At 46.2% G+C, this 24,909-nt stretch overlaps 1 protein-coding gene across 2 annotated transcripts in view; it reads left to right on the top strand.

Annotated features, from left to right (window-relative positions):
- Positions 1-24,909, top strand: part of ERBB3 (erb-b2 receptor tyrosine kinase 3) — a 364,313-nt gene that overhangs the window by 318,547 nt on the left and 20,857 nt on the right. For both annotated transcript variants that reach the window (XM_069653771.1, XM_069653770.1), the window contains 6 exons: positions 8,267-8,458; positions 11,386-11,541; positions 12,696-12,771; positions 19,904-20,050; positions 20,169-20,266; positions 21,029-21,199. In XM_069653771.1, coding sequence (XP_069509872.1) covers positions 8,267-8,458; positions 11,386-11,541; positions 12,696-12,771; positions 19,904-20,050; positions 20,169-20,266; positions 21,029-21,199 — 840 coding nt within the window. The remainder of the gene's footprint in view (positions 1-8,266; positions 8,459-11,385; positions 11,542-12,695; positions 12,772-19,903; positions 20,051-20,168; positions 20,267-21,028; positions 21,200-24,909) is intronic.

The following is a 24,909-nucleotide window of genomic DNA, read 5'->3' as shown; positions in this document are numbered from 1 at the left end:
TAAGAAGCCCCCTGCAAGCCTTTCTGGCATCCATTAACCGTAGATGTTGCACCTCTATGCACTTTATCTCACAGGAACTGGGTCGTATGGCAGTATAGGAACATCTATACACTAGATCAGCGAGCTTTTTGAACCAGAGCAACATGCCATTGGTGACAATTGATTTCATTATGTGTCATGTTTGTTGGAGACTATTAGCATCGGTTAGAGGGGACAGCCATGGGGACCAGGCTTGCGCCCTGGTCACGCAACCTTTTCGTGGGATGGTGGGAGAGGATGCATGCCTGGCCTGAGAGCATGACACATCTTTGCCCCCAGGCGTTCGTCTGGCTTAGATAGATGATCAGTACCTGGCCTGAGATGGCACACTGGAGGAGCTGAAGACTTAGCACATCTGTCTTAACGATAATAAGTGTGTCCATGGAGCTTTTAGATCTATTGATCTTTGTTGACAAGGGATGCTGTGAGACGACTATTTTAATCAAATCTAGCTCCAGGAATGCTAGTCTACACAATAAGAGGGCCCATCCTCTCACCCTTATCAACAGCAGCCCATATGGAGAGTTGATCCGTCTCAAATACCATTGTTCCTCCCCAGTTGAACGTGAGAAACGAGCGGAGAATACTATTGTGCGCTTTCAGCAGAGAGGATACTCTGACCGTGCTTTGTCACAGGCTTCATTCAAAGTTGACGCTAAATGAAGAGCATCACTCTTGGAACCAAATGGGAATATAAATAGGTTATCATTGGTTCCAAGATCTAAACCAGATACTAAGATTAGATGTATTACCAGATTCAATAATAAACACCAGGACATCTCGAAGATCTTTCCTAAACAGTTTTACATGGAGATTCTGACTTCACATCAGTGTTAACGGAACGCCTTTCTATTCCTTATCATAAATTGCCCGCGATAGGTAATATTGTGGCCCCGAGCCTCTTGGTGGGAGAGCCCACACAGAGTGGACAGGGCCGCATTTGGTTAACCAGTAGAACCACAGGTCTGCATGAATGTTGAGGGTGCTCTATATTTTAATCAGCTGGCAAACCAGGCACAACTTTCAAGCATAGGAATTCACACCATAATCAATTGTCTCTCCAGGTGTTTAGTTTACATGATTGTGATTGTGGATTAGGTTGTATTGGTTCAACCGTTCAATATTGAAAACACATATTCAAGAACGCTGTTGTGCCGTTCGCAGCATAGATTCAAACTATCCCGCAGCCCTACATTTCAAAAAGGCACAAGACTCTGAGCTTAAACATTTACACATTTTTGCGATACAGTAGATCTAATCCCATAATAGAGCTGGTATTTCAGAATGTATTTTAGGCCAAACTGAAACCAAATGGTTCCACCTTTTAAAAGGTCTCATACCTAAAGGTGTGAAGACGGATGTATTTACTTTTTTATTTGTTGTGCCTTTGTAAGGCGCTTATACATCAAGTGATTGTGTTTCAAAGCGCCCAGAGGGCAAAGGGGAGGGAACATGGGAACGAAAGGCAACTATTATAACGATGATGTGAAAAGACAGAGGCTGTCCTTCTAGGCCTTGTGAGTATTTGGGTACGTGTACGTGCAGAGAGAGTGAAGGGAAAGGTGGGGGGGAGTAAGTGCTGGGAGTCCCACAGAGGGGAAGTGCAAGCGGGTCAGTTGCAAGCAACAGATATGTGCCCGGCGGAGATCATTTGGTAAAGAGTGGTCACCTGCCCATACAATAAGTGCAGGCCTGACGTACACATGTTTATATGATCTCGGATTCTATACATTCATGTATCAGTTTCTGTTTTCTCCCTTTATTTGACTCAAGCGTTGCGAATGGCATGAACTGCCAGCAAACGTAGTCACCACCGATGATCACAAAAGCCTCTCAGGTGCTTTTAGCATGATGGGTCATGGGGCCTGCGTCTGACTCAAGCATCGTTGGCTCCTCCCCTGCCCCTCCCAGTGCTCTTACCTCTACAAATGATCCTACTCAGTCACGGGGGGCTCCACCCCTTCCACCCTGGCCTGCTCCCTTGCGTATGCCACGCAAGGCTTTGTTCCCACTCTCACAGTACCTCAATCTAAGCCACTTTCTGTGCTCACACCAGCACGCCATCCAGCTTCTCCTTTCACATGTCTGCTGATGAAGCCCTCATGTCTTTGTAAATCACCCCCACCGCCACCACCACTGCTGGCCTCAACGCACTCAGCATCTACAAGGTCCGTCCAGCCCTCTTTCTACTCTGAGCAGCTTTCTGGACTAGCACTTGACTTCTGCTGTGGCCTTCCAAATCCTCACTGATGTCGCCAGGGCTCTCGTTAACCGCCTGCTATACCCCCACACTTTCAAGACACCTGCTTGCATGAGAACCTGATCAATGCAGAACCCCCATTTTTATTTATTTTTAATTTTTTATTTAGTTTTATTTAGAACGCGCACAATTGACCCGTAGGCATGATGGCGCATACAAGACAAACAACAAAAAATAAACAACATATAACATAAATGAGGGTTAGTACAATTTATGATTAAATCGAAACCAATGCTAAAAGGAAAGCAGGCAGAAAGACTAAAATTAGCCGGTCAATTCAAAACCATATTCAGCTTAGAGAGCGGAGATAAATGATTCATGTTGGTAATTCTGTGTAGATACAATGGTAGGCTGCTTGATCCGCAACCCACCACTATACAGTCCGTGTTATCCAGACTACACCAGATCTTGATCTGGGTTCTCTGGAGGACCCTTAAGTCTGAGGGTCCAATACAGTTAGGAGCCACTTTTATGTTAAGCCATGCTAGGATTTTATTTTTTAGGGCTTCCCTTGTTTCAAACTGGGTTGATTTTTCAACATTAGTGATTATAAAGTTTCTAGGGTCCAGTACAAAGCTCCCTAAATTGGGGTCCACCATTGTTGCCATTTCTGCTTTTTTCAGGCATGGGTCCTTATGTCCTAAGGAGGCCAATAAGACCACAGGTTTGATAAAATGTAGAGTACTCTCTAATGGCGCTTCGACCCCTGCACGGGAAGCTGGTGCGAATGCCTTCTTCTGGGTGGCCAGTACCGATTGGGCAGTATCCTTGGGATTTGTTTGAGTTTCTGATGGAGTACAAGCTGGCCGGATGATTTTCTGATTCTGTTGGCATCTGAATTTATAGAATTCTGCCGAGTAGACGGCGAATACACTGAAAGTTTCTGATCGACAGTCGTCACCCAGGACCTAAAGTCCTCCAGGTTAAGGCATGCCACAAGACCCTCCAGCAGCTGCTCCTAGGAGAGAGACCAGTTGACGGGATCTTTGAGGGACACCAACCCGCTAATAGAGCTTTCAGGAGATTGTTTTCCCAACAGGCCCCGCTTTGCAATTTGCTGAGTTTCAACTTCAGACTTATCTGGTTCAGACTCAAAGGAAAACTCTTTCTCTGCGCTTAAATCTTCCCGAGGCTCCTAATTGTGGGGCTGTTCAAGAGAGGTAGGAGGTGAGGGAGAGATCATATCCCTAGACCAGACATGGGCAAACTACGGCCCACGGGCCACATACGGCCCGTTAGGCTTTTTAATCCGGCCCGCCGAACTTGTCGAAATTATAGTAAAAACCTCCTTTTTTTCCCCTTTCCCTGCAATGCCCACGTTTCCCCAATAGATGGCGCACTCAAAACACATTGACCGTTGTTGGAGTGGCGCGTATTTCTCTTTATTTCACTTTAATTTTCACTTCGTTTCACGTCACCATTAAGCCCTTCTGTAAAAATGAGCGGACCAAAGAGAAGGAAAGTGGACAGCGAATGCCGAGTGTTTAATAAGGAGTGGACAACAAAATACTTCTTCACTGAAGTCCGATCAACGGCTGTATGTCTGATATGCCAAGAAGCTGTTGCGGTTTTCAAAGAGTACAATATCAGCCGTCACTTTGCCACGAAGCATGCAAACTATGCTAGCAAGCAGTCAACACAAGAATGGGCGGCTACTGCTCAGAGGTTGGCAGCTAATTTACAGAGTCAACAGAACTTTTTTCACCGACAAACTGCAATTCAAGAGTCAAGTACCAAGGCAAGTTATTTGCTGGCATTCAAATTAGCAAAGGCTAGCAAGCCTTTCTCCGAAGGCGAGTTTTTGAAAGAGTGCATGGTAGAGACAGCAGGTCTCTTGTGTCCGGAGAGCAAAGCCAAGTTTGAAAAAATCAGTTTAGCACGCAGGACAGTGACTCGCCGCGTGGAACTGATTGACGAAGATAGAGTCAGCGAGTTAAACAAAAAGGCGGAGTCCTTTAAGTTATATTCACTAGCACTGGATGAAAGTAACGACATAAAAGACACTGCTCAGCTCCTAATTTTTATCCGAGGGATTAACGACAGTTTTGAGATAACGGAGGAGCTTTTGAGCATGGAATCACTGAAAGGGAAAACGCGAGGAGAGGACTTATATGAACAGGTGTCTGCTGTCATCGAGAGAATGAAGCTACCTTGGAGTAAACTTGCCAATGTCACCACGGATGGATCGCCAAATTTAACTGGAAAAAACATCGGGCTGCTGAAAAGAATCCAGGATAAAGTGAAAGAAGAAAACCCTGACCAGGATGTTATTTTACTTCACTGCATCATTCATCAGGAGTCTCTGTGTAAGTCTGTATTGCAGCTTAATCACGTCGTGGATCCAGTTGTAAAACTTGTTAACTTCATACGAGCAAGGGGACTTAATCATCGTCAGTTCATTACGTTCCTGGAAGAAACTAATGCGGATCACCAGGACCTACTTTACCACTCTCGCGTCCGCTGGTTAAGTTTGGGGAAAGTGTTTCAACGAGTCTGGGAGCTCAAAGACGAGATTCGCTCATTTTTTAATTTAATGGGGAAATCCGAAGAATTCCCCGAGCTGAGCGACACAAACTGGCTTTGTGACTTTGCGTTTGCTGTGGACATATTTTCACACATGAATGAGCTGAACGTGAAGCTACAGGGGAAAGATCAGTTTGCGCACGACATGTACACAAATGTGAGAGCCTTCAAATCCAAGCTGGTTTTATTCTCCAGGCAAATGTCAAACAAATCTTTCGCACATTTCCCCACACTAGCCGTGCAGAAAGAGGCCGCCCGAAATGCGAAGAAATACTGCAAATCACTGGACGATCTGCACAGAGAATTTTGCCGTCGGTTCTGTGATTTTGAAAAAATTGACAAGTCACTTCAACTGGTGTCCTGTCCCCTGTCACAAGACCCCGAATCAGCACCGCAGGAGCTGCAATTGGAACTGATCGATCTTCAGTCTGACTCCGTCTCAAAGGAGAAGTTCAAGTCTCTTAAACTGAATGACTTTTACGCTTCACTTAACGAGACCGCGTTTCCAAACCTCCGGAGGACGGCGCAGAAGATGCTGGTGTTGTTTGGCTCGACCTACGTGTGTGAGCAGACGTTTAGCGTCATGAAAATCAACAAAGCCCATCACAGATCCAAGTTTACTGACCAACACCTCAGATCTGTCCTGAGAATTGCCACAACAAAACTAACTCCAGACTTTGATGCACTGGCAAAAAAGGGAGACCAACAACACTGTTCCCACTGAAATGGTGAGTTTTTCTGCTGTGTTATGAAAAAATGCATATGGAAAGTTTGGAAGTGCGTCTTTTAATTAAGAGCAATGCGCATTTACGCACAGCAGCGGTACAGTAGCTTAATTAACACGCCGCACATCGCTCTTAATTTAAATTTAAATTTTCAGCTGCAGGTAGGATATTTAATACAGCCTATGTCTGTGTGCTTGGCAACGATACACGTGTACTGTTTGCGCGTGAAGGCGAGGGCGTCCGTGGCGAGTTTGTAGAGCGCGCGGTCAGGACAATCCATCCATGATTTTGCGGAGTTTAACACAAGTAGATATTATTGAGCTTGAGTATTTCGTTGTGTAATAATATGTTTTGAATGTTGAAAGTGATTCCATTTTTCAATAAATGTTGATTTCTTTAACTTTGCACCTTCGATTGAAACTTATTAAAAACAGACGCAATCTTGATAAATCACAGTGCGTATGTTATTTTAATCTATTTACATTTCCTCCTCACAGTATCTGCGAAATAGTATGTAAATGCCATATCTTGCATATTCCTTGAGACAAATTTATTAACTGATAAGGGCTATTTTTCACATTTGAAAGACAGTTAATAAATTGGGTTGTAGTGTTCTTACTGTGCTATGAGGTTTGCACACACTACATTTAATGCTTTAGTATATCCGGCCCAAACACTCCCTCCAAATGCACCTGGCCCGGCCCCTCTGTCAAATTTTAAAACCCATTGTGGCCCGCGAGTCAAAAAGTTTGCCCACCCCTGCCCTAGACCCATTTTTGATTTCACTATTAAGATTTTGGTTGTTACTCAAAAGCTCAGATAAGAGCCGCTGTTCCTTCTGGAGCATCTCGTGTCTCTTTGCACTTAAGGGTAAGACCTCCGATAGACGACTACCTCACCCTTGATATTCCTTCGAAGGCGGAAATGAGCCCGTCTGCCTTCCTTGGATCAAAAAAGGCTGCGGGTGGAAACAAGATCCGCCCCAATGAACGGACCCATCTGGAGTCTGGCCCTTCCTACCTTACTCCGGCCCCTTCCCAAACCCTGCACTGCCTCTGCATCCTCCAGCCCACAGGCCCTCCACCCTATTTCCCATCATTCATGCTTGTCTAACCTCACCCTGCAGATAAGGATTTGCCCTCCCTTACACCGCCCCACCGCTCTCCCAGAACAACTTGATCCTTGGTCTGCACAACCCCACATCCAAGGCTCTGGGGCAGGGGGCAGGGGGGTGTTCATGCTGCCTAATGATTACTGAACACATTAGACCTCATTACTCCGTAGCTCTGCATAACTGAAAGTTTCTGTTATTCCCCATTATTAGGACTGTGTGAATTTACCACTTGCGATAATTATGCCTGAACCATTGCCATTTATTTTAACGGCGCTTTTACTTCCATGTCTAACAAGGCAGCTTTTTGTCCTATCTCATATGGGACACAAAACGCATAATGGGGCGCCTGGAGGTGTCGATAAAACTGGCAATATTCAGAAATACTAGCTTCACTGTTTCTATCACACGCGCAGTGAGGCCCGTTGCACTCAAGTGTGCAGTCCCCAGCTTAAACACCACTCCGCAGGTGAGCTGATGGTATCGCTACCGTGCAATTCTAGAGTGTTGCATCTAGGAACCTGTCAGTCTGAATGTTCTGCAACACTGGTCATTCTAATGTCTTGTGACATTTGCACAGCATTTCTTTTTTAACATTTTTCAATTTTTGTAAAATGTCTTTATTGACATTTTTTTAACATGCGCAAGATAGAAACAGCATCATATTTTAACAGATGAACATCATTTAGACAACATAACCGTATATTTATACAGCTTTTACAATAAGTATAAAAGGCAGGGAAACAAAAGATAGGATCACAGAAAAGGGAGAGAAAGGAAAGAGCAGAAAGGGAGAGAGGAAGAGAAGAAAAAATATATATATACAGAAAGAAAAACAAACAAATATTAAATCAACAAAGGGGAATGTTTCAGATATGCTATTCATTAAAGATATTCCATATAGTAGAATATTTGTCGGCTTTTTTCAATCTCTGATGAGCGATGTTTTCTCTACTTGAAAGACTGGCTACATCCTGTAACCAATCATCAATGGAACGCTTAGCATCACTCTTCCAGCATTTCAAGATCTGTTGGCCAACAGCGAGCCGAATACCTGCTGGAAACAAACCCAGCACACATAGCAAAGGAGTTAGGGGGAGCGATAAATCTAAGACAAGTTCCATACGCTGCAGGACGTTGTCCCAAAAGCTAGTCATTTTCACACAGGACCAGAACATATGCAAACCAGTGCCAATATCTGATTTACATTTCTGACATATATCATCTTGCACAAGCTTATAATGTTTCATTTTTGGAAGGCGTCCAGTAAATACAATGTTCGACCCGTTGCTGCAGCATTTCGTTTTACAATGTTAAATACATCTGCGCCTTGAAGTTGTTTATATGGAATTGTTGCACGTCATAAATAAATAAATAACAACAGTAATACAATAGAAAAACGAACACCTGGCCGGGCACAGACTTTGAGTGCCTCTTACCAGCGTTCGCTTCTTGCTTGTTTTGCTATTTGTTTCCTGGCATTTGCGCGATGCGATGGTGGTCTTTTTTTTGCCATCCAGCCTTTCAGAGAAAATAATGAATATGCGTACACCGCTCTGCTTGTTATTTGCGGTTTCTAACAGAGGACTTTCTTCTTCACATTTGCAGCAAATGCTGGCCATGGGGAGCCTGGAACATGACTACATTGTGCGCACGATTGGCATCTGCCTGGGCACCAGGCTGCAGCTGGTCACCCAGCTCCTGCCCATGGGGTCACTGCTGGAGTATGTCCGCAAGAACAAGGACAGCCACCTGATCTCGCCTCAGCTGCTGCTCAACTGGTGTGTGCAGATCGCCAAGGTGAGCAGGAGCGTGCGTGCGCGCGAGTGAGCGAATACGAGTGGGGCCCAGAGAGCACTAACACTATCACAGCTTCCTAAATTGTACACTCCCCAACAGTACTGTAGCCCCCACATCACTTTTTTGATTGATTGATATTTTATTTATAATGTGCCTATACACAAGTGTTTCAAGGTGCAACCAGGCAAGGGGTGGGGGTGGGGACAAGAGAAAACAAGACAAATGATCTTACTAGGCCTACTATCATTTAGATCGTGCAAGTGCGCAGACAGGAAGTGAGGGGGAAGGGTACGCACCCAGAGCAACAGGGCCCTGAGTTAAGTGCAAGGATGGGCTGGGCCTCCCAAGGGAGTAACACCAAGGTAGTGCAAGGTTGGCCTGGCGGCAGTGCTGGACGGTCAAAAGGCAAGTGCATTGGGACTGGACAGCCGGGGGGGAGGGAGGGCTTGTGTCCTGTATGACTCAGAGGAACACCAAGCAGCCAATGAGCACAGCGATGTTCTTTTGTGTTATATGTAATGTCATTTTCATTTGTATAGCGCCTTTCACCATTGGTATGGTCCCAACGTGCTTTAGGTTGAACGCCCTCGGGGCCAGAAGTCCAGGTATAGGCAAGTCATCAGCGAGGTTTCAAATGCGTGTGTGCATTTTAGCCAACACGAAAGGTAGGTAGGGGTGGCCAAGTCACTGTTAGCTGTCTGTGCAGAGCTGGCATGTGGATGGCCGCTGTGAGGTAGTCTGGAGAGTATGGGAGCGCAGGAGTCTCATTATACGTGCAGCTAGACCAAATTTGTATAATAGGGGATAGCTGTATTCTTAAGGCAGAGCTGTTTTGCAATGTGTCTTAGAGCCGTACATGTAGTGGATGGGTTCTCAGAGGTAGTCTGGAGAGTATGCAAGAGTGGGAGAGTCATTCTGTGTATATGTAATCTTTACCCGTAACCAAGAGGAAGTGGCAAAGGGACAAGATCCTTCTTTAACTTTAGTATTAGGGGGCACTAAAGCACTACTTATAAGCCAAAACTACTGAAGTGGTATACAGCTAGGAATGAGATGGGATGTGAGGAGGGACACCCAGCTTGTGGGTGTTGTTTGGTTATTTATCCACGCATTGACCCCTTCCCCCATCCCTATGACCATTCCCACCCACTTCCTCTCCCTCTTCACCCAAAATATGTCCACCTGGGATCTCTTTGAGCTAGCTTTGTCTAGCAGTAACATGAAACTTTGTGCTGTAAATGCCTGCCAGTGTCATTTCAAAACAGTCTTCTGAGAGTTATCCGCTTAATTGGAGCTGTAAATGTGCTACTGGTGTAATGTAATCAAAATGCCATAATGCAGTATGCCTATGCCACTTGATTTATAAGCAGTATGTATGTCCTTGCATTGAAGGCCTGTTGAAAACAAGCATTGGCAAAACCAACAGTTTTGGCTTGTGTTGAGGTAGTCACGCCATTTTGCAGCTGCTACCGTTAATGGCCAGTTGTTATCATTAAGGCAGTGCCTGGCAATTGCCTATCCCATGCCTACACAAAAGCCCAAACTGTTGTCATTGCCAATACTTGTTTAGAATGTGCTCTGGTTGGCTTTCTTTCAGCAAACATTGATGGGACGTGTGTTGTTAGGGTCTGAGCATCCAGCATGTTTTACTTGATTTCCCCTAAATCTAGAAGACCTTGGGCCTCATTACGACCCTGGCGGTAAGTGGTTAACGGCGGCGTAAAAGGCTGCCGTTAAAGTAGGGACCCGCAAAGGGACCTTGGTGCTAAGTACGGTACCGCAATTTGCGGTACCGTACTTAGCGCCTTCCCCAGTCCCATTGAGCCCTATGGGGCAAAAATGGGAATGGGGAAGGGCCAATGTTCAATTGGGAATTACCACCCCGCCAACCTTGGAATGGGGTGGTAATTCCCCATTGAACATTGGCGGACTCGTTACAATACCGGCACCAACCATGGTGCTAATAGCGCCATGGTTTAGCGGCAGTATCGTAATGAGGGCCCTTCTCTCAATTACAGGAACAGTGCTGGCTCTTCAGTGCTTTGCCCAGGATAGCAGATCTCCGATGTAGGCAAACATCCAAAAATGGATCATATCTTATTGCGATATAGAGACCCTCGTTAGTGGTGTGGGGGTGACTAATCAGGTGCATCAATGCGTTAATGATGAACCCCATATGAATATAATTCTCCAAGCGTTTACCAAGGTATATATGACCTTTATTTCATGAGGTTACATGTGTGTTTACTGCTGTTTTACTGTTCTGTTCAGTGCATACCGCACTTGAGTTTCAGCCTTGTAGTCTCTTCTGTATATCACTTTTCAGTACGGAATTCCATTTCGTAGTATATTTATATTTATAAATGCCCGCAAATTCGGGACTTCCATCATCGTTTCATAACTGGAGGCACTATTGCTGCTCCTACAGTCTCAGGGGTAGACAGCAGAGCTATCCCTGCCCAGGTAGATAGCTCAAGGATTAGGCTCTCGCCTCATACGGCCTGTCTGCACCTGCTGGAATTCCTGGAGGCCCGACTCAGCTCTTCATCTCTTCATCCTGAGAGGTTGATTAATTGAGTATCATTAAAATGGGAAATAAGATCAGCTATTATTGAAGCACTTAAAAGAAGACCGAATGTGGTGTGAACCGCGGTATCCAAATCTGCAATGATTATTAGAGTTATGCCTGGGAATACATTAATCTCATCTATTTTCCCTCTGCCCCTCTCCTCCCAATGCTTCCTTGCTTACTTACCTGTAACTCTCTCTCTTTCTCGTGCTCTTGTCCCTACTTCTCTCTCTCTCCCACTCTCGCACAATCCCTCTCGCGCTCCCTTTCTTTCTCCCTCGTCCACTCTCTTTCACCCTCTCCCTCTGTCTTTTCCTCTTTGCCTTGCTCTCGCTCTCTGCCCCTTTCCCTCCTGCAGGGGATGTACTACCTGGAGGAGCATCGTATGATCCACCGGAACCTCGCGGCACGCAACATTTTGATGAAGACCAACAACATCGTCCAGGTGGCAGACTTTGGCATTGCGGATTTGCTGTACCCTGACGACAAGAAGTACTTCTACAACGAGGTCAAGGTGAATCCTGGGGTACAGGGTGCAGCCACCCCCAGAAGGAGACATGTTACACATTACGGCTACTACAAACATGGCTAGGGGATGTCATAGCAGTGCAAACTCCACACATTGGGATGATCTCTGGACTTTGTCCTCGTGCCATCTTGGCTCCTCTTCGGCTATCTATAAAGACAACCCACACCAGCCCAACCACCCACCTCCATGCCCCCCATCACCACACATTCAATATAGAGTGATCCCATCTAAAGATATCTCTTGACTCTTCCTAAAAAGTTTGCCTTGTAGAGCAAGATTCTCCTAAGAGTTTTGTCTATATCTCACGGTAATGTCTATCTGTCCTTAATGGAATCAGAGCCTCAGGTTAACATCATTTCTCCTCTCGCTTGTTGCATCAGTTTCTCACCGTTTCCCTTTTCGGATCTCTTCTTCCACTCTTGCTCTGTTTCTCGTAACTTCCAGAACTCACTCCCTCTTCCTGGGGCTGGGTCTCGCCGGATGAGCCATGAAGCAGCTTCTCTTTCTTTCTTGTATCGGCTGTCACCTAAAAGCTCAGATATACTAGGACTAGCCTGGACTAGTTTTCCTAAAACGAATGCAGCCATTTTAGTTCTCCTAAAATTGCTGCCTTCTACTCACACAAAGCACACAAAGCTCACACAAAGCTCGACATGTTATGTTCTTTCACATAAAGCACACCTTTTCCGGAAACAGTCTTGTTTGTCGTTTATTTCAAAAATGGAACCACGTTTCAGTGTTTCCTCTGACCTCCCCTCCCCCTGCTGTTTCTGCTAATTGCAAATTGTTTTCTTTAACCCATTAATACATGGGATGCATTTCACTAAATTTCCAAACCATTTCCTCTGCCTACAAGCTTTGTCCTCCTAAGGAGTTATCGTAGGACACAAGCTCCCATGCACATTGTATGTCATCTCTGTGCAGAGACCTCCATGGAGAAGGTCGTCTGTGGCAGGTATTCCCCTCTTGCAAACACCAGGGAAGGTCCCAGACCATTCTCACAGAAAGCGGACATTTTGGAGTGGTGCTTCCCCCTACTCCTGGTATGAATGCTGGGTGTCAAATGGAAGTCAGAACATGTCAATCCCTTCTACATACATATGAGAAAATAACCCCTGTATTTGTCTTTTCCGTGACAGACTCCTATTAAATGGATGGCCCTGGAGAGCATTCACTTTGGGAAGTACACGCACCAGAGCGACGTCTGGAGCTATGGTTAGTGATCACCACAGCCTCGAATGGGGTTTCTTTTGCTCTTGTTCTGTGGGCTCTGCAGGGGGGTGGGACATGCCGGGGCATGAGGGGGAAAACACTTGACTGGGCCTCATTCCAAGCATGGCGTAGCCGTGCCTGTGCTTGCTACCGGCACCGCCTCCCGCGATTGGGCAACAAGAGGTCCATTACGAGATGAATGAGCCGGTAATTGCCCATTCGCGGGTGACAGTATTGCCGGGCTCCCGTTCCCCATTCTGCCCCATAGAGAATGGGCGTGGGGAGCATGGATGCGCTGGCACTGTTAATAATGGTGCCGGCGGCATTACAAGTTATGTTTGCGGGTGCCGCACTGCCCGCCAGGTAAGACCTGGCAAGCTGTCAGGATCCCCGAGCAGAACTCATAATGCGGCAGGACGGTATGAACGGTGCCGGTGCCTTACTGGCACCATTCATACCGTCACCACCAGGGTCCTAATGAGGCCCACTTGGATGCCATATCGGGCCCATTTTATTCCTTACATCACACATAAAGAATTTGACTTAAAAACCATACATCACTAATAACAATAAATCATCTGCTAATACTGACAGGTGGTCCAGGCTGACCACGCCCTCCGCCATTCAAGGCGCCGCATGGTGGTCAAGTCACTGCATGATGGTGAGGCCCTATCCCGTACCCACCATGCCCTGCTCTCTGTTTCGGGGCGATCCCAGGAGGCTGACCCTTCGTTACCCAACTTGCCCCCTGACCCTGCCCCCACACCTTCTCCCCCGCTGGGACCCCCCTGACAGCTGCCCATGAATTCCGCAGGGGACCCTCCCCTTCCCATAATTCCAGCTCTGAAGTCCCCCGGAAGGGGATTCTAATGTCTCTGTGGTCCTCCCCCACCTGCCACAGGGTCGCAGACCCACTGGCCCACGCCCCCCACAAATGTTTACGCACAAATGTTCTCACTACTGCCAAAAGGTTCTGTAATAAAGGTTTGGTGCCCCACTTAGACAGGTGCACCCCGTCATGACGACAAGTCGCTGGTCATCTTAATTGTCCATTCTTAATGATCCGTAGTCGCCCGTTGCATCCGGCAAACCGGGCCATCTCCCTGTTCAACTTTTGTGCTGCAATGTTCAAATGTCGCGAAGGCACTGCTGCCCCCAGTTCACCTACGGTATAATGTGTCACCACGCTAGCAATGCCTATGGGCAAAAACGCCCAAACCAACCAAACCGTGACAATAAGTCCATGATGAGAGCCCTTTTCCCACACTATACCAAATCATTGCCCCCTACGTGCAAGATCAACAAATCCGGGTTCCGGCAACCCTCTCTTTCTTTTCTTCTCCTCCAAAAACCAACCAACTTGATCTGCCCGCAAACCCCTGAACCAATCCAGTGTATGTCGAACTCCACTGCATCTGACAGCAAATCCAGATGCTCTGCCACTCGCCTCTCTATTCTCTTTACAAACGAGTGCCCCATGACCCACGCCACTGGCTTTGCCACCTGCCCTACGCAGGAAGACACAGGAGAGTATGTTAGACATGTTAATAATAAAGCTAGGGAGCCAGGGAATTCATGGTCAAGCTTGGCTATAGGAGCCCACCACCGCCTGAGCCCAGGGCACGGCCATATACCTCCTGGAATGGAATACTTCAAAACCAGTTTCGCAATGTCATTTACATTGTGACATTTCTTTCCATTTTGCTAGCAAGCGGCACCGGCAAAATGGAAAGGAATGCCCAAAAAAGAAAGATAGGGCAGGGGGTGGAGGGGACTACCTTAAGTTGTAGCTGCTGCACACCGGTCTCCTGCACCGCCCAGCCTGAGCCCACCCATTGGCTGCACAGGGACATGCACATTCCTATGGCCATTCCCACCCAGTTCCTGGCCTCCCCACCCAAAGTACCTCCTCATTGGATCTCTTTGAGCTTGCATTAATCAAGCCATACCATCAAACATTGCAGTTGAAGTGCCTGCCAGTGTTTTCTCAAAGCAGTCTTCTGAAGGTTAATAACCTAATTGAAGTTCTAAACTCCCTACTGGTGTAATAAAAATATCTTTACCAGGTCTGGCTTCAGCCACTCTACTTATGAGCACTATGCGTGTCCTTCACTGAAGTGTTGCGAATACCAAGCATTGACAAAGCCAAACACTTGTGGCTTGTGCTATTAATTGCCCATGTACTAGCACCATATTGCACCTGCTACCATCAATAGTCACTTAATACCACTAAAGTGCCTGGCAAGTGGCTTTCCACTGCCTACACAAAAGCCCATACTGTGGGCCTTGCCAATGCTTCTTTAGAATATTCTGGCCCTGGACATATATTACTCAAACTCCTTTGAATCATTCTCTAGTTTGTGAACTGCAATCGTCCAATAACTAAATTGATAGAGTCAAGATTCCATCATACGTACATGCTGTCATTATGTTGACGAACAACGAACGGAGTTATACATTGATTATTTATGACAGTGTGCTTGTGCTGCAAAATCACACAAAGGTGTTAAGTGCAGTCCTCCAAGACCTGACTAATCTGCTAACCAACCTCAGAATGTGCTTCCTGTTTGCATACACACCGCGACCAATCCAAAAAGCCTGTTCTGTTACGGACACATTTAGGTTGAGTGAACAATTTTATAAGCTTGATTGCTGTGTTCTTAAGTATTACTGCCATTGCAATTTCAGATTCATTTGTAAAGCTGCCTCTCGGCAACTGACTGACAAGCTTATAAAATTGTTCACTCAACCTATATGTGTCCGTAACAGAACAGACAAGAATTCTTGCCTCGGAGGAAGAGCCCAGCTGGAAACAGGTGTCAGGCTGAACTGAATTCTAATTAAACACTGTACAACTGTACATTTTGAATCTTATGGTGTGGCCCAGAGTGATTGCTTAGAATCGGCTTAGCAAGTCTTTTACTGTGGGATGCAGGGCAATCCCTGGGCACAGGCACAATTAACTGCTGCCGCGTACCCATAACTTAATAGTAATCGCTGTAGTAAGCGCTGTGACTCTCTGTGGCTTCTGTTGCCCATTCTTTCTTTTCAATCCATAAAGCCGCCACACACGAAGCTAACGTACAGTCTATTAATGCCATTCATCTATTAGCCATCATGCATTTATTCTTTTCACATTTGACAATTGTTTCCCATTTTGACTGCGCCGCGCAGGCAAAATGGAAAGAAATCGCCATATATGAAAAGAATTGTGAAACCTAATGATTAGGTCGAGGATGTTACCTTTCTCGTGCATTGGGCTTTTCATGTGCTGTGTGAGGTTGAGGGTGCCGAGAAGGCAGAGGAGAGCTTCCTTCATCAGTTTGGTGTCCTTGTTGCCTGGGAGGTAAAAGTCGCCTAGGAAGATTTTGGCGTGCGTGTGAGACATGGTGGTGAACAGGTCGGTGAAGTATCCGATGAAGGCGGTGTTGGGTTTGGGTGGTCTATAGATGAGATGTAATGTGACTGTGCCATTGGGGAGAGCGGAAGTGGCAGGAGAGGACTTCGAAGGTGCCAATGCTGTCGACATCAAGTCTGGTGCAGGAACACAAGGTTTTGTTGATGACTGCTAGGCCTCCGCCTGTCTTGTTCAGCCAGTTGGATGCTGTAGCCATCAGGGACACGGACATATAGGATATGATGTGGATGTCAGCCAAGCCCCGGTGATGCAGATGGCGTCAAGGTCATGTGAAGTGATGAGGTTGATGACGTCTGCTGAATGGGTGACAGCTAAGCGGACGTTGGTGAGCCTCAACTTCCGTGTTATGGATGGTGAAGAGGTTCGGATGCACTTGAGGCTGATATGGATATGGTTGCTGCATTGCAGAATCCATGCCTTAGAGGAGGTATGATGACAGCATTGCCTGGTGATGGTGGGGGTGGCCTGTGGGGACTGAGGGAGAAAACACATGTGTAGAGGAGCAGATATATGCATCTGCAGGAGATCCCGCCCCCCTACCTCCCTTGTACTGGAGACATGAGACCATGCTTTGCGTGACACCAGCTATCAGACCAATACCGCAGCAAGTATTTGGAAGGAGATATCCATTGAGACAAGAATATGTGAAAGAGTTGATAAAATTAACTGATGACATAATAAGAAAGTGTGCACGAAGTCCCGAGACAGTGAAGGAAGACGATATATGGATCCTAGAGGACAAATGACAAAGTAAAGAATCGAGTGGACTATTAAAGTGGAAAAGGCAAAGATTACACGTTAACAAAGTGCTGCAGAAAACAGAATGTCAATGAATGTACAGACACTGAAACACAAGATAGATCAAGTCATCGTATAGGATAGCTATAAGTAGTGAATAGAATGCAAGCAAAGCCACCATCGTATAGAAACTGGACTTTGGTATCATGATATAATAAGGCAAAAATCATGAAAGGGGAATGAAAAGCTGTGTCGCAGTAGAATAACAGGTTGCTGAAACTGCATGGCGAGGCTGTCTGGCCTGAAGTCAGGATCCTAGACATTGAGGTCAGCTATCTACTCTGAAGAGAACGAGTGCGCGGGGATGAATCCTCTCACGTTAAGGTGCAAGGAAGAACACAAAGGATGCCAAGTTTTAATTCATTTAAAGCATTAAAAAGCTGCAGAATTGACCAAATCATGGTCTATTGTCATGTGAGCCAAGGATGGAAATAGAGTTTGAACTTGGAGTTCCAGACACTATAACAAGTGCCCTCACCCCGTGCATTCTCAGGACGAGGATACTCTACCAGGCCAAGTACAAAGACAATTTCATGGCAGAAGGCATGGGTGATGAGAGGTGTTGGGCTAATTAGGTGGTGAGGTAGCTTCCTGTCCTATCTCCCTGCACATGGGTCTTGGCTTACGTGCTGCTAAATGAACCAAATGTTCCAGACAGGGCACAAGCGTGCCAACCAATTGTATTAGTCTATATATCAGACCTTATAGCTTAGAAGACCAATGAAACACGATGTCTCTAGTGTTTATGAAATTACATGTTTGACGAGGTAGGCACAAGTTGTCCACCTGACAAAGGACAGTCAGTAACAATCCTAGCTCCTATATGATTGTATATCTAGATGTCTCCCTTAACCAATCCCGTCACTTGATAGGTTTTCACTATTGCCACGTAGTATGACGCCACTCGGATGCATAATGGAGTATATGAAGTGTATTTTTTGTGAAAATCATTGAGAGACTGAGTGTGCGTCCATTGATGTTTGTTGTAACCTCCATGTTTTAGATAATTGTTAATAAAACCGTGACTTGCCATCCTCTTGAGTTTGTCCGGTTATATGGACTCAGAATTATTCTGGTGTAATCCCATCCATTACCATATGCATGTTCCAAGGGCCATACGCTAACATGTCAGCGCATGCTTAGCTGTTCGCCCAGTCCAAACAGGTCCAAACAGGAATTGCCCTTTACTTCGTCTGCCCTTCACTTTGGACACCCAAGCATCATATCACACTTCTCAACCTCCTGAATTGCCCAGGTGGGTGAAATGTGATGTTTTTAGCGGGTGAGAGTCCAATGAAGGCTATGCAGGGGGTATAGGGCATGCCACAATGGTGAACTGGATCTGGGGTGGGTGGCACCCAGTTAGTACGAAACAACTGAGGGAATGCCATACGGTGGGTATTCTGAAGCAAGAAGAGTGCACTACTGCACTGCCCATGCCTCACCCGAAAGTCAGCAGGACGAGGAGGTTTGTGGGGAAGGTTGAGTTTACTGCAGTCAGATGGGGAGTGGACTCCCGCATGCACCCTTGCCGAGCGACAGCCTGTCCAGCCTTACAGAGAGGCTAGCACTGACCCAGCCTTCTGACCTTTGAGAGATCCTCACTGTTTGGGAAGCATTCTGCTTTCCATAGAGAGCACGACGTCTCTGCATCTTTGTAATCTAGTGCGAAAGGTGTCCGGTCATTTGGTCGAAAATAAATGGTCAAATGACCATTTGATCGAATCAATATGGTCGGAAAAAAAAAAGTCGAATTTATTTATTTATTTATTTATTTATTTTTAGTTTGGCTGCTTAAAAAATATTTTTTAATAAAGAAAAAGGGGGGGTTGGGGGGGGAAGACCCCCATAAATAAAAAAAAGCAAAAAAAAATTCGACCTTTTTTTTTCCGACCATTTTACATCGATCAAATGGTCATTCGACCATTTATTTTCGACCAAATGACTGGTAACCAGTGCGAAAGATGGCGACTCTGTCTCGGGTCATCTGGCATCTAATCCTGACTAAATTGCGCAATCCTGGGTGAATCCCTGTACCTCCATGTAACAGAATTTGGTCATCTTCATACACATGGAGCATTTTAAATTGGCTAAATGCCAGAATATAAAAATCAAAAAAATTTAAACTACAATCCATAAAATCTAAGACATTTCATGTGCTGCCTTTTAGATGTGCATGTGCAATATACTTAATAAACCATATCCTTCACAGTGCATTAACATTGTACACATGTAAAACAAGTGGTGTTACCATGAGTGAGCTGAGAGACAACACGTGCTATACAGGGATGGTGACTTTTACTATTAATGTTATTATTCTTGTTAATGTTAATATTTATGGAGGTAGACTATGGTGAGGCTTCCAATAGTGTACATGGTAAACTAAACCAAGTCTAGGGACTAGCAATATGGAAATATAAGGCCCAGTGGGATTGAATGCTCAGGGTGGCATGCTTTGGTTAAGTGTTGAAGCGGAAATGTAGGTACTTTATCATAAGTTCCAAGATCTAGTTGCAAAGCGAGGTACAATTATTTACGAATGTTTTGTTTTCAAGAACTAAAATAGTATTTATTTTTATAGTGAATGATAATATTAAATATATGTTGTACTTAAAGATTTAACCCCACCCAAAAAAGACAGTTTAAATAATGGCATTTATTTGGTGACTCAGGTTTTAAATTGCTTTAAAAAAATCCACACAAATGTTAGATAAGTAGAGTTATGTGAGGCCTTTGCAAGGCACACATAGCAGCTGTCATTACTGAGCTTTTAGCATCTACTCAGCAACTTTGCACAAAGGCCACAAAACTGCACACCGTTGCAAACATGCTAAAATGCATTTACAAGGCCGGAGCAAGGTTCTGCCTGCCAACTGTTGTCACACCAATAGGCCTTGGGCTAACTTCCTCTCTTCACAGGTGTAACGGTCTGGGAGATGATGATGTTTGGGGCAGAGCCATACGCAGGGGTCCGCTTGTCCGAGGTGCCAGACCTCTTGGAGAAGGGCGAACGCCTCTCTCAACCGCAGATCTGCACCATTGAGGTCTACATGGTGATGGTTAAGTGTGAGTACCATTGGGTCCTGGTTGACAACTCAATGGGGGCGGGAAGGAGTGTGATTCCGCTGAGGTGCATGAGGGCACATTATTTAACAACATGTCTCACAGAATCCCTCATTTACAGGTTGGATGATTGATGAGAACATACGGCCTACTTTCAAGGAGTTGGCCAATGAGTTTACTCGCATGGCCCGGGATCCCCCGCGGTACCTAGTGGTGAAGGTGAGTCTGGTTGGTTGTGCAGCACAGGTGGTGACCGCACGCAGCTGGAGGAGCAGGAGGCCACACAGTGCAGCAGTGCAGTAGGGGGCAAAGGGCAGTTAAGTAGGCAAACCCCGACAGATTAAAAGAGTGGGCGAGGTGGAGAACTCTGGGCACATGTTGAGACTACTCCAGAGACGTTATGAGATTTCTCTATGGCCATTGGAAATTCTGGGAGGTTTTGAGACTCTGGTTAGGAGCTTTTGAAATAACTAATCCTGGAAGGCCGTAAGATTGCTTTAAGTCACTTGGAGATGTTGGTTTGTAGGTGGTATGATGACCTTGAAGAACTAGTTCGGTGGTCTTTCGGTGGGGGGTAAGATCTTGTTTCAGCCCCTTTGAGATGGCATTTAGGCACCTTGGTTTATGGACCTTTTGAGGTCATGGTGGAAGGTGGCTGTTCTATGTTTGGGATACTTGAGCTAGGATTCAAGAGGTGGCAAAAGCATGGCTAGGAGCTTGGGAGATATTTGGGAGGTGTGACAAGCGTGTTTATGATATTTACCTAGCATATGATCAGTGGTAAGACTGTTTAGGTGCAGGTGAGATCTCGTTCATGGTTTGCTAAGACTGAATTCAGAAGCTTCTGCAGTAGTGCTTGCATAGTAGCGACAATTGTTTTAATGAACTGGCGAGAATGCATTTGAGAGTGGGGTACTTTTGGAATGCTCAAAGGGTATGCAGAACCACTTGCCTGCTGACATCTCCCATTCCACTCTCCAGAGGGAAAGCAGATCCCATAGTACCACTCTAAATGGGGAGACTCTGGCAGAGACTGTGCTCTACGATGAGGAGATGGAGATGGAGTCAGATCTGGAGGAAGAGGAAGTCAACTCCCTATTCAACGTGTCCATGAATTATCCGTCATCGCGTCAACGTATTGACACCTCTAGGGTAAGTGAGGACCAGTGGTGTCTACAGAGGAGGGAAGGCCAATTTTAGAGCATAAGTAGACCAATGAAATCCACAAGAGAGGACGGAAGACCTGCCAATATGTGTGTCTGCAAGGTTGTGTTTGTCTGAAGAGGTACGGGTCTATAAAGAAATGGGGCAATTCCCTAGCAGGCTCCTGTCTGAACGGCCACTAAATCTCCCTGTGTAATGTGTGACTATGTTTAGAATATGCCAGTGCGCGGATAATTTATGAATATATGTGTACAGATGTAATGTGCTGCCCTAAACAATTGCCCTCACAGAGTGAGGGTTTGTGGATGACACAAGCAAATGCCTGGCAAACGGAGAAGCCCTCATTGTTGCTCCCAAATGGGCAATGTAGAGGTCCAGATTAAATCTATGTTGTCCTGGACACGTTTCCACCGTGAAGGGGCAGTTTTTGATCTTGTTGAAAAGTTGGGCAGAACTCCTGTGAGACTCACTTTTAGGACAAGTAGAAGAGGTCATTGGAATTTTGACAACAAAAGGTGTTGCATTCTATCTTGCTTGGAATTTTCCAAATGTGCTTCCTGCCCACGCATGACAAAAAAAGCATCCTGGGAGTGAGCGGGTTCAAGTTTCGGTGTTCCTGCCTTGGTCGCCTTGGTCGCCTCCACGCCAGGCATTCTGTGATCACGTGGAGGAGCCCACGCTCACATAACAAATCACACGATCACCTAGAGATAAGCCCATCTTTGACTATTCTTGGCTTGACTCACACCTGATCCCCTGCACCGCATTCATTGCTCTGGTACATACTGCAGGTGAAATGGTGTAATTTTGCATGACTTCCTTCCCATTAGATAGGAACACTCTGGGTTGTTTCTCTAACATACACATCCTCTTGACTTAACCTAATATTTCCTCACTGCCAGTCTTGCCTTCCATACTCCAAAACACCCCAAGCAGAGGTGCGCAGTGGTTAAGCACTCCATTGAGCTCTTTGGTCTGGCCGAGGAACGCCAACCAGAAGATATCTTTTTGACGTAACCTAATACTTCCTCGCGGCCAGTCTTGCCTTCCATACTCCGATGCACCCCAAGCAGAGGTGTGCAGTGGTTAAGCACTCTATTGAGATCTTTGGTCAGGCCGAGGAATGCCAACCAGAAGACATCTTTTTGACTTAACCTAATACTTCCTCGCAGCCAGTCTTGCCTTCCATACTCCGATGCACCCCAAGCAGAGGTGTGCAGTGGTTAAGCACTCCATTGAGCTCTTTGGTCAGGCCGAGGAACGCCAACCAGAAGATATCTTTTTGACTTAACCTAATATTTCCTCACTGCCAGTCTTGCCTTCCATACACCAACGCACCCCAAGCAGAGGTGCGCAGTGGTTAAGCACTCCATTGAGCTCTTTGGTCTGGCCGAGGAATGCCAACGAGAAGATATCTTTTTGACTTAACCTAATACTCCCTTGCAGCCAGTCTTGCCTTCCATACTCCACCGCACCCCAAGCAGAGGTGCGTAGTGGTTAAGCACTCCATTGAGCTCTTTGGTCTGGCCGAGGAACGCCAACCAGAAGATATCTTTTTTTGCAGAATCCTGACTCTCCGAAGACTGCAGGTCAGTTATCACAGATACTATCCCACCCGGGTAAATGTTGTTTATGCAAATTTGAGCCACTAGGAGTGGAGAGGGAAGAACTATCATGCACAAAGCCAGTTTTAAGGTCGAGACACTACCCTATCGTGCCACCTTCTCCTTGGAAGAGCTCATTATTTTGTGCAGTGCTTCCGTTTCCCGCAACTCTCTGTGGCTGTGATTTCCTGAAATCCAAAGAAAAGCCCCTCCCCCGTAGTCTATTTGATCCCTTTTCCTTTTTTTCCAAACATCTGCCCGTTTTGAGTGATTGTAATTTGTAGATCAGGGAAACTTCCCATCGGCTCATCCAGATATTGGGGGACTGCCTAAATTCCCTGGATTTTCACCAAACTGTTGCTACTCCCACTACGCCATCAGGCCGTGCATCAGATTCAAATTTTACGTTACACCCATTTGCCCCTTCCTACACCACACAAAACAGGTACTCTCTCCCCCTCCCCATCTATCCCTTTCTCGCTCTCTGTGCCTTGGTTTAATAACTCTGCCATTTATTTGGTATTAACAATGCCTTGCTGCAGTTTAAACGTTTTCCAGCCAATCATGATCCTGGAAGCAAGGGACGCCAGAGGTTTGTCAGAACCAGTGAGAGCAAGTACCCTCTCCTCCTCGGTCCAGAGATATGGGCCTTCTCTGAAGCCCCCCTTCCAGAGGGAGGCAGGGTGCTCACAGGGGCAGATCCCCTCTGGGAGAAAAAACTCTACACTTCAGAAAGATCCCCTGGCTATGGATGGAATCTGGGCAGAGCGGAAGCTACATGTTAGGATCCTTGGAGTCAAGGAAGGCTCTGAATGCTTCCATGCTGCCACCAGCTTTTGTGATACTCTACTATGCCATGCAACTGTACAAGGGCATCAGGAAAGAGTTATCTTGGATCAGGAAAATGCTTCATACTGGTTCCTAAATAAAGGAACATAGATCAGCATGGCTAACAGATATCTTAGAATGGGCTTCTTCTAAACCTGCGTCTAAATCCCAACTTCACCGGGGGCAGCAATAGGAAGTCATCAACAACAGCGGAATGGCACTGTGGCCCCACTTCCCGAAGATGAGTCCACTGTTCCGCAAATACCCTCATGGATATTGTGCATGGGCCTCCGGGATGATCTCAAGGCCTGAGGCGGCCGATCTCGTCCCAACACCTAAGGCTGACGCGACGGTCTCGATGCATATGACATCTTGACGCCCCTAGCGCCTAGGCCCGTCATGAGGATTCCAACAACCTGGGACTAATTGCACGACTGTACCTCTACTTCCCTCCATTCATTGCATGTCCATGGCTTCTTGCCCAATGGGTACGTTACACAGCATTTAGAACTGGATGTTTCAGTCCATTAACATGTTAGCCCATGTCAAAACAGGTCCACTTAATAAACCCAGAGTGGTTGTTTGCAACTCAACCTGGTCCACTGAAAAATAAAGCTCATTGGTCCAGACCCTGCTTAGGAAAAGCAGCTATTGGACTCTTCCCAGGGCCCCAGCTTCTCATCAAGAGGGTTTTGTCAATTGCTGGCGGGTGGCTTCCAGAAAAAGCCCAATGGCAACTGCATCAGTGCACTCACTCTGCTCCGTCTGTCAGCTGTTTTTGACACAATCAACCATCAATTTCGGTTAAGCTCCCTGAGCAAGTGCGAAAAAGGGGGATTGTTCTGAGCTGCTTTTGAACTTTCTCCTAATCTAACCATTCCCTGGCAGTTCTTCCACCATTCCCATCTCATTCTCTCTCATGAGGTGCCCTAAAAGCATCCTCCCTGTCACCTGTCAACTTGAATGTGTGTGGCTGCGTGCTGACCGCTCTCCTATGGCCTAGCATGCTTCTCCTTGGAAACTCGGTGTCCTCTGCTGCAAGAGCTAGACAGTGCCCTGTCCCTGGGTGGATGGGCGCCAAATGGCTGAATGTGAATGCGGCAAAAATTGAAGCTCTGTGTACAGGCCCCAAAGAGGAACACTGGACTGCACGGCCCACCCTTCTTTGGGGCCCCGTGCACCTCATTCCCTCTCATTTAACAATATCATTCTCACATATGCACTCCATATCGCTCTTCCACTTCCCTTCTATTTTCATGTCTTTCA

Source organism: Ambystoma mexicanum, chromosome 3q, assembly GCF_040938575.1.
Source record: "Ambystoma mexicanum isolate Mex_15411 chromosome 3q, UKY_AmexF1_1, whole genome shotgun sequence".
In the NCBI taxonomy this organism is placed as follows: domain Eukaryota; kingdom Metazoa; phylum Chordata; class Amphibia; order Caudata; family Ambystomatidae; genus Ambystoma; species Ambystoma mexicanum.
Note: the sequence above shows the minus strand (reverse complement) of the source record. Positions and strands in the feature narration are given on the sequence as shown.